We start from the raw sequence: 9462 nt of genomic DNA, 5'->3' as shown, positions 1-9462 counted from the left end.
AGAAGCTTTTATCACTTACAGAGTGGCGGTGTGTCTCTGGGCGTAACAAAGTAGACATCCATTAAACAATAAAAATATAATGTGACTCCTACAGACTGTTTTAAATTTTCTAAGTCACACGATAAAAATGAAAATAGATGAAATTAACTTGAAAATAGATCTTAACTCAGTATATCCAAAATATCATCTCAGTCTGTGATGTTTATTTTGTTCTTTGGCCATTACATATGTGCTTATAATGCATTCTGATTATTCATACGTGTGTATAATGCATTCCAGTTATGCTCATTCTGTTTTGTTTTGTTTTTTTAATCTTCCTTCCCCACACACATCAGCCTTCTCCTTCCAACCCTGCTTCTCACACTCATATCTGAGTTGAGTGACCACGGGTTTGGAGCAAACCCCTGATGCCTGGTGAGCGTACAGTGGACACACAGCTCACGACAATTACTCCTCATTCCTGCTAAGTGTCTGTACCCAATAGATCAGCAGGAAGGGGCAAGGCCCCCGGAGTCCTGCTCCATCTATGACTGATTCTCGACAGGGCCAGTTATGTGCAAGTCCCGTGCAGACAAACATAGCTGCTCTGAGCTCAAGTCTGCAGTGGCTGTGGGGCCCAGAAGATGACCTCTCAGCCTTCTTCCTGTTTTATCTACTATTCCTTCCTGTCTCTTCTGTGGTAGAGGGGGTATAAATGCCTTGGGAAGAGCTCAGTTCTCAACCATCCTGTCATCCTGAGAACCTTGGTCAGACAAGAGCCTGCGTTCACCATTGTCCCTGCACAGAAGGGCTTATCTCATTAAGGCTAGGGTAGCTTTTGTATATGGGTACAACATATTGAGGTGGCCATCAACAAAGTGATGACTTTAAAGTGAGCAGTATGTCACACAATTTGTATTTCATACAAAATGTTCCAGGTCATCTCGGCTTTGGAGGGATAGATGAATTTATAAATTCGTATTGTTGCAGCTACAGTTCTTTGAGGGGGCAAAGCTTATTCTTTGAAGTGGTAAACTGTCTTGGGAAGATGGTTCAGGGGCAGATCACATGCCTGGCATTTTCAAAGCTGTGAGTTCAATCCCCAGGACCTTAAAAAGAAGAAAAGGACCGGGCGGTGATGGTGCACGCCTTTAATCCCAGCACTGGGGAGGCAGAGGCAGGCGGATCTCTGTGAGTTCGAGGCCAGCCTGGTCTACAAGAGCTAGTTCCAGGATGGGCTCCAAAGCTACAGAGAAACCCTGTCTTGAAAAACCTGAAGGAGAAGAAAAGGTTAAAATGAAAAGGTTAAACCATAAGTTACTAGTATAGAGTAAAAAGTAATCCTTATTTTTGTAGTTTCCGGATTCAAATCCAAGAGCTAGCCCATAAACATGCATTTTATATGGTATCTTTTAAACATCTTTCCATAGCATATGTGGCGCTTTTTTTTTTTTAATTAACTGGGTAACAGATATACCATAATTTATCCTTTTTTTTCCCCCAGAGTATCTATGCCAGGCTGGCCTCCAAGTGCCTACACAGGTGGGGATTTGAACTACTGATCCTCCCGTCTCCGCTTCTCCAGTGCTAGGATTCCAGGTCTGCAAGGCCACGCCCGGTTTACACAGGGGCTGAAACCAATCCCAAAGCTCCGAGAGTGCTAGAATGAGCGACCATTCTAGCTACGGGGTCCTTCAGGCAGAAGCGTGGCCGGATACCTCGTGACCGCCGAGTCCTTCAGGCAGCAATGCGGCCGGCTAAACGGTGACCGCGGGGTCCTTCGGGCTGCGCGGAGCCGGCTAGGGAGGGTGGGCGGGCGCGTGTGCGCAGGCGCGCGGGCGCTGACTCCCTGCGCTCGGGCGAGCTTCGGTCTTTCTGCGCGCCGACATGGTGAGAGCCGGACGGCTGCGGTGCGCGGGAGCCGGGCGGCCGGGCTGGCTTTGCACGGGGCGGCGGGAGGGCCTGCAAGGCCGATGCTCTATTCTGGAGCCCCAGGTTGGCCTAGAACCCCCGGCCATCCTCCTGCCTCGGACTCCTCGGGCCGGACCGGGAAGGTTCCTTGCGATTGCTCAGCGTTTTCCGCAGTTCCTCTGGGCGGCCTGATTTCGTTCCCTGCAGCAGGGACTTGGGAGTGCCTATGTCGTCGTTTTCACCCTTCCCCCCACCCCGTTATACGTGTTTTTTAATGCTTTTTGCAAATAATAATTTGGAATTTATAGATTCCTGAAAATCGTTATTTTCAAATCGTTGTTTCAAAGCTTAAGATTTTTTAACCGGAAGAGAGAGCCAGCCTAGGCCCACACCGGAGGAAGAGGCAGGCGGATCTCTTGATTTCGAGAACAGCCTGAACTACACAGGGAGTTCAGACTAGGCAGGCCTTAATAGCAGAGACCATGAATCAAAAAGTGGTTTTTTTTTTTTTTTTGGTAGTTTGTTTGACCTACTTGTGGTTGGTAGTGAGATAGACTGCTTATTGGTAATGGGGGCAACATTTGAGGACTCGAGGTGTTCTGAAATCTCAGCCTCGTTGAACGTGTCTGCGTTGGACAGAAACGGTCATTTCAGGTCAATGATGAGCTGGCATGTATTCTGAATCTAAAGTTGATTATTAACCACTTTAGCTCTAGAATTACTCTGAGACCTGAAAATGCCGGGCACACATTTGAGGATGGGTTGTTTAAGGACGATGAAAGCAACGTAAAGAAAAAACCTTACGCGCATGTTAAACGTGTATATGAAGGGTCAGACTGTGAGTAATGAAATTTCTGCTTGTTTAATTCAAGGGTACACCGCAGAAGGATGTCACCATCAAGTCAGACGCTCCTGACACCCTGTTACTGGAGAAGCATGCCGATTACATTGCCTCCTATGGTTCCAAGAAAGATGATTATGTACGTATGACTTTCTGTTAGCGATTCTCAGACTAGCAGCTATAAGAAGTATTTGGCCGGTTTCTTCAGCCCTCTCTGCAGAGGGCTTGTAGTCCAGCAGGGTAGGTGGGCCTTGTGTACCAAAGGCTGACAGAGTGCCTCCTGGCACTTATGAGGTAGGGTAGGATTTGCCAGCTGGAGACTCTGCTCCTTTCTGGCTCGGGTATAACCTTGAAGGTCAATGATGTGTTGGCATGTATTATCTGAATTTTGCTGATGTGTAATAACACTTTAGCTCTAGAATTACGCTGAGACCTCGAAAAGGTTTTACCTAAACTTTATATTGTGTGTGCCTGGGGGAAATTCCGGCACACACCTGTGACCTAAGCATCCAGGGGCTCAGCAGAGTTACTGGAGGGAAAGCCATGCTGAGTGGAGAGACCCTCCAAAGGGGATCACTTGTAGAAATAATGTTTTCCATACAGCATAGTATATCTGGGTCATTACAGAAATGTGTTGGCAAACACTTGATGCTTGATTATTTCTGTAATTTCTTAGCTGGGCATTCATTTTAGTATGGTTATAGGCTTAAGAGTCCTGTGGTCTTTCCCTGTCAACTGTCCACCTGGGTTTGGCTTCCCACGTGCCCATGAGGTCCTCACCTGAAGAAATACTTGTGAAATGCACAGCGTTCTGGAATCCATGTAGGTTTCCATCTTCAGTAGTGCTATCTTTCCATATGCATAGGCTTCATTTGTGACTGACGAAAATTGGTGTCTGCTAAAAATAGAGTAGGAATATTGGTTACTTTTACCTAATAAACCTGCAGTTGGCCCTTGGGGGACTAAAGCGTCACTTAAAGTTGGTCCCAATTATCTTACGTGAGGTGGATTGTGTGTGAAATGGCCCTTTTAGGAGTTTTGATAAATTGAAGAAACTTCTCTAGGAGTACTGTATGTCTGAGTACTTGAGGATGAGCGGCATCTACTGGGGTTTGACGGTGATGGACCTCATGGGACAGCTTCATCGCATGAACAGAGAGGAAATCCTGGTGTTTATCAAGTCGTGCCAGCATGAGTGTGGGGGCATAAGTGCGAGCATTGGACACGATCCGCATCTTCTCTACACTCTCAGTGCTGTCCAGGTAGGTGCTTGTGACTAGATCCCTGGGGCTGGAGTTAGGATTTGTGGGGAGGGTCATTTAACTTCCCTCTGCAGGAAGTCCTTCCTACAAGGTCAGTGATGTCATGGCATGTATTAGCTGAATGCCAACATGATGCTTTTCAGAGACGCTGAGACCGTGGAGGGGACATTTCATCAGTATGTAACTGAAATTGATTTTTGTGAAGAGGCAAAGGATGGTTAAGTCCTGCCTCTGCTTGAGTTTCTTAGATTATCGATGTTTTGTGTAGCAAAACATGTGATTAAAGATTTGGAATGACTAATTTTTACTCGGTTAAATTAATGGGGGCTTAGAGACAGAACGAATCTGCCCCTACTGCTGTCTTTTCAGATTCTCACGCTGTATGACAGCATCAACGTCATCGACGTGGATAAGGTTGTGGCCTATGTTCAGAGTCTGCAGAAGGAGGATGGTTCGTTTGCTGGAGACATTTGGGGTACGCCCGGTTTATCTACTCCATACTCAGAACATTTGTCTTGGTAGTGATCCTAAGATTCAAGTTGTTCCGTCTTTTCAGGTCCCACTAAGCAGTTGGTCTATCTGGAGTAAATGGCCTGCTGGAGGTCCCAGTATGCCCCTGCTGGCCTGTCAGCACCCACTCTAAAAGATAAGGTAGGTTCACATTTATCCCCAGTGTTTGGGGCTTTGAAGGGCTGAACTCCCTGAAAAGTCTTGAAAAGTTTATCTAATCAGTAAATACCTGAGTTGGGACCTAGAAAAAAATTTTGATTAATCTAGATAATTTGTTTTGGGGCGGGACAGACAGAATGCAGGCCTGAGACCAGCTGCTTTGTGGGATGTGAACCTTTTTTATAAAGTAGGGTGTTGATGTATTAACTTGAATTTTTTAGCATATAATCCTTGCATTTTGTAGGTTCCTTCCCATTTGGGGCCCTCTAAGCTATTTAGAAAGGCTGTTGGCTTTATTTTTCTAGCTGGTTTTCTTGGGTTTTGGGGTATTACCTCCAGGTAAATGTGAGATAGCCTGCTCTTTGGGAAATTGAGTGAGCATGGTTCAAAGTCTGTTCATTGGAAATTTGTATTGATGTGACTACCTTGGCTCTCTCTTCTAGGAGAAGTTGACACCAGATTCTCATTTTGTGCAGTGGCAACTTTGGCTCTTTTGGTAAGCTTTAAATGTTGTGTTGAGGGATCTCATTAAACATGAGTGCTCTAGGCGATTGTAATAGGTTTTACTTGTTTTTGTAGGGCAAGCTTGATGCTATTAATGTGGAAAAGGCGATTGAATTTGTTTTGGCCTGTATGAACTTTGATGGTGGATTTGGGTGCAGACCGGGCTCCGAATCTCATGCTGGGCAGGTAATACTGCTATTTAATAAAATTTAGAGGGAATAACCAATATTAAAAGATGAGGGGTGTTTTAATGATAATTTTGGTTGTGAATGGCCAGACCTTGTGAGATCAGGAAAGTGGTTTGGGGTATGTGCTATCTATAGGGTCTTACAAGCTCTGTTAGTTGCAGGCTGTTGGATTATAAACATGAATCTCCACCTGTGACCTTAATAAACAATGAAAACATTCTAACATAACCCACTGAGTTAGCAAAGTTAGCAAATATTTGCTTGCCCAGAGAACGTAATTTAAGTTGTAAATTAATTGACCATCAAGAAATTCCAAGCATAGCATTTTACTGTGACAGTGACTTCTAAAATACACCCTTATACAGGATGGAGTTTTAGTCATTTTGGTGGTGTTTGTCACTTCCTATTAAGTTATACCTGTGTACTTTATGTCTGTAATTTTAGATCTATTGTTGCACAGGATTCCTGGCGATAACCAGTCAGTTGCATCAAGTGAACTCTGACCTACTTGGTTGGTGGCTCTGTGAACGACAGCTGCCCTCAGGCGGACTCAATGGAAGACCCGAGAAGGTATTACAAACTAGCATTTGTACTTATTAACAACTGAATGTGTAGTTGGTTGCTATGTGAGAGGAGCAGAGAAAACCTGTGTGCTAACTTCATGTGCTTGTGAGTGGGGGAGCTGCGTGCACAGGTATCAGGCAGGGCCTTAATTTTCTGCAGTCATTGAACTTGGGCTGAAACAAGCTAGGCTTCTGGAGCGCACAGTAAAACGCGAGGGATGCAGGGTGAATTGTCAGCAGATGTGTCCACCTGGACAGCACTTGGTGATGCCTAGAAAATCCTCACAGGATGCATGAGTCTGCACCAATAGCAGCTGAAGACTGAGTAGGAGATTAAACTAATGTATGTTTGCCATCTGGTACTAAAGTGGTATGGGTACCAATGTATGAGGAGTGGTCTCAACCTGCCAACAGTATGGGTTCCCCCCTTCTAGTTACCGGATGTGTGCTATTCCTGGTGGGTTTTGGCCTCCTTGAAGATAATTGGGAGGCTTCATTGGATTGACAGAGAAAAGCTGCGCAGCTTCATCTTAGCATGTCAAGATGAAGAGACTGGAGGCTTTGCTGACAGACCAGGAGATATGGCAAGTACAATTCTGGGGTTCCGCAGTTTTTCATTGTTGGCTGGATTTTATGATTCTGGGCCTTTTGGTTGTAGAACTAGCATTTGGTCCTAAGGTTGCTTTGAGAGTTATTGTGAATTTGTAACATAAAGGCTAGAGCTTATAGAAATTTCTTAGAGGTCCTGCATGTTAAAAACTGGAGGCTTTCAAAAAACTTTAGCTGTATACAAAAACGACTAAACTTGATTCTGTGCAGAGTTCTTACTTGCACTGTTTATGAACCGCCCGCAGGTGGATCCTTTTCATACCTTGTTTGGCATTGCTGGATTGTCGCTTCTGGGAGAAGAACAAATTAAACCTGTTAGTCCTGTCTTCTGCATGCCTGAAGAAGTGCTTCAGAGGGTCAATGTCCAGCCTGAACTAGTGAGCTAGAGTCAGACAGGCACAGGAAGATGTGTGCAATCGAACCTAGAAGTGGCTGTTAATATTGTATATCATGTTAATGCAATCGTATAATTATATGTAGTATAAAATACATTGTATTTAGATCTTCTGTGGTGTCCAAACATTAGTTTTTGTCTACTTGAAATTTGATGTCTTCATAACAGCAAGCTTAAGAGCTGGTATTTAATTGATGCTTCCCCATGTCCTGTTGATCTGTAATGATTGTGATGGAAAATGATTTTTGTTAATACGAGTGAGCAAAACTCATGATTTAAATAAAAGATGCACAAAATGTTGAGTGGCTGTTGAGTATGTAGCTGCTTACTTAGAAATGAAACATTTACTTTGTTTCAAAAGGATTATCTCCAAGGCTGCAAGTCATAACTCAGGAGATGCTGCACAGGTTGGGTAAATGTTTCAAGGAACTCGGGTCTAAAGTTCAGAGGCATGCAGGTATCTAACTCACCAATGGTCCTAAAAGTAATTATTTTTGCTCCCCCACCAAAGTCATTAGTGAATTGGTTTACTGAATGGGTTTGGGTGGAACTGTTTCTTGAGTCTGATAACACGATTCTCTGGAAACTGGACATTTGAGATTATATTGAGGTTGAATATGATTGGGTGGATTGGTCAGATTAGGGGAACTGTTGGGTCAGATAGATGTCCTTTTCTCGAACCTCTGCCCCTTTAAATGCCAAAGGAAGGGAGTAGCGCCATCACCCTCCCCTCCGCCCTTGATACGGTCCCACTTGGCGCTAGACCACAGTCATTTCACACTGAGTGCTAGGAGTCGGTGTCCACCTGCACTCTGAGCCGTCTGTCAGATGCACACACCCGATCTTTACATACAGTGTTCATGTGTTCACATAAGAGTTGCTTAAGTGTTTCAATCAGACCATGCGGTTACACCGAGTATAGTCTACATGTCCCATTTCTATTGCAGTGAGTGAAGAGACAACCTGGTGGAGGTGCACACCTTTATTTCCAGCAGCCTGGTCTGCAGAACAAGTTCCATTACACACTTGGAAGCTACAGAGAAACCCTGTCTTGAAAGTATTGAATTGGTGCTTGGTTCCAGAGGTTTAGTCCATTAGGATGGTAGCCTGAGGCAGACATGTTACTAACAACGGGATTGTAAGAGGAAGAACCCTGGAGACACCTCCTCCAAGGCCACACCTACTCACAGGCAATTCTGCTCTTGGTATTCAAACACATGGGGGAGAGGAGCATTCTTAACTCAAACCTTTGCACTGAATTAAAGTTTTCCAATTAACTTTAATCCTAAAATCTGCCCCCTACTCTGAAACTATAATACTAGAAGTCAAACAATTGGATTGGTAACTGCTGGCCTTAATTGTCATGTGATGTCGCTGTGTGTACAACACCCCCTCATTGTAGACACGGTACTAGGCACAGGGGTAAGTGTATTGGGCATAGAACTGGATCACGTGTTCAGTCTAAGTGCTTGGCTAGTGAAAATTATTTAAAAGTCTGTTGTGACAATTGACAGCCAAGGTGGTGGTCATTGCTGGGCCTTCAATTGTTGGCTTCCCTGTGCTTTGAGTCAAGTGCCCGGGTGGGGGCAAGAGAACAGAACAGCGCTTTCCTACACCAGCGATGCGCTCCGCGCCTGCGCTGTGTGTTTCCTGCTCGGGAGCGCACTGCGCCTGCGCCTGTTCTCCCGTCCTTTGCCGAGGCGCGGCCTTGGAGCTTGCGGGTGCTGGGGTGCTCGAAGCTGAAGCCTCTGTCAGGAAGGACTGAGGGATGCTGAGGCAGGAGGTCTCGTCAACCTCGAGTTCCCCACGTGGGACCACATCGGGGAGGACGACCCCGCGCACACGGCCCTTGGCCTCCGCGTCCCGGCCCAGCACCGAGGGCGCGGTGGCCGACAGGAGCAGTAGCAGCAGCAGCAGCAGCCCCGTGCGGGCCACGCCAGGCAAGGGTGGCTGCTGACACTAGCAGCCGGGGCTTGGGTACCACAGTGGGCCAGGCAAAGATGGCTGACACCAGCAGCAAGGGGCTTGGGTGCCACAGCGGGCCGGGCAAAGATGGCTGACACCAGCAGCCGGGGCCTGGGTACCACAGCGGGCCGGGCAAGGATGGCTGACACCAGGAGGCTGGTCGGGGTCTTGGGTACCACAGCGGCCGGGCCTTCCTAGAGGATAGTAAGGGCAGTAACTACAAGTCTTTACTGATGGGGGTGGGGTGGTTCGCGCTTTAAACCCAACACTGGCGACCACAGTTCAAGGCTAGCCCAGACTACAGAATGAGCTAGTCTCAATTGCAAACCAAATAAAACACGGAGAAAGAAATCTCGACTCTCACAACTGAGAGGAAGTGTGACCTAGCTCTGCTAACTAGTATATCCATGTAAAGCCTCAATCACCTCTTGTTTTGTTTAAGGCAAGTTCTGTATGACCCAGGCTTCCCTTAAGTTCACTAATAGAAAATCCTGGCTTGAAATTTTCAAGCAATCTTTCTGCCTTAGCCTCTTGAATGCTGGATTATACCACGAGCCACCAATCCTGGCTCAGTTTC

General features: G+C 46.0%; 1 protein-coding gene and 3 non-coding genes across 4 annotated transcripts; all 4 read left to right on the top strand.

Moving 5' to 3' along the window:
• Positions 1-2076: 2076 nt before the first annotated feature.
• Positions 2077-7222, top strand: Rabggtb (Rab geranylgeranyltransferase subunit beta). Its single transcript, XM_038311129.1, has 8 exons — positions 2077-2870; positions 3796-3993; positions 4363-4468; positions 5106-5158; positions 5242-5352; positions 5799-5924; positions 6352-6501; positions 6772-7222. The coding sequence occupies exons 2-8, from the start codon at positions 3805-3807 to the stop codon at positions 6910-6912; spliced, it is 876 nt and encodes a 291-aa protein (XP_038167057.1). The 5' UTR covers positions 2077-2870; positions 3796-3804; the 3' UTR covers positions 6913-7222.
• LOC119801573 lies at positions 2544-2623 on the top strand. Its single transcript, XR_005283255.1, has one exon. It is a non-coding gene; the product is annotated as a small nucleolar RNA SNORD45 (small nucleolar RNA).
• LOC119801574 lies at positions 3086-3167 on the top strand. The gene has a single exon (XR_005283256.1). It is a non-coding gene; the product is annotated as a small nucleolar RNA SNORD45 (small nucleolar RNA).
• On the top strand, positions 4084-4151 carry LOC119801575. The gene has a single exon (XR_005283257.1). It is a non-coding gene; the product is annotated as a small nucleolar RNA SNORD45 (small nucleolar RNA).
• Positions 7223-9462: the final 2240 nt, after the last annotated feature.

The sequence above is a fragment of the Arvicola amphibius genome, chromosome 14, assembly GCF_903992535.2.
Source record: "Arvicola amphibius chromosome 14, mArvAmp1.2, whole genome shotgun sequence".
In the NCBI taxonomy this organism is placed as follows: domain Eukaryota; kingdom Metazoa; phylum Chordata; class Mammalia; order Rodentia; family Cricetidae; genus Arvicola; species Arvicola amphibius.
The sequence above is the reverse complement of the archived record's forward strand: the minus strand, read 5'-3'. Positions and strand labels throughout refer to the sequence as shown.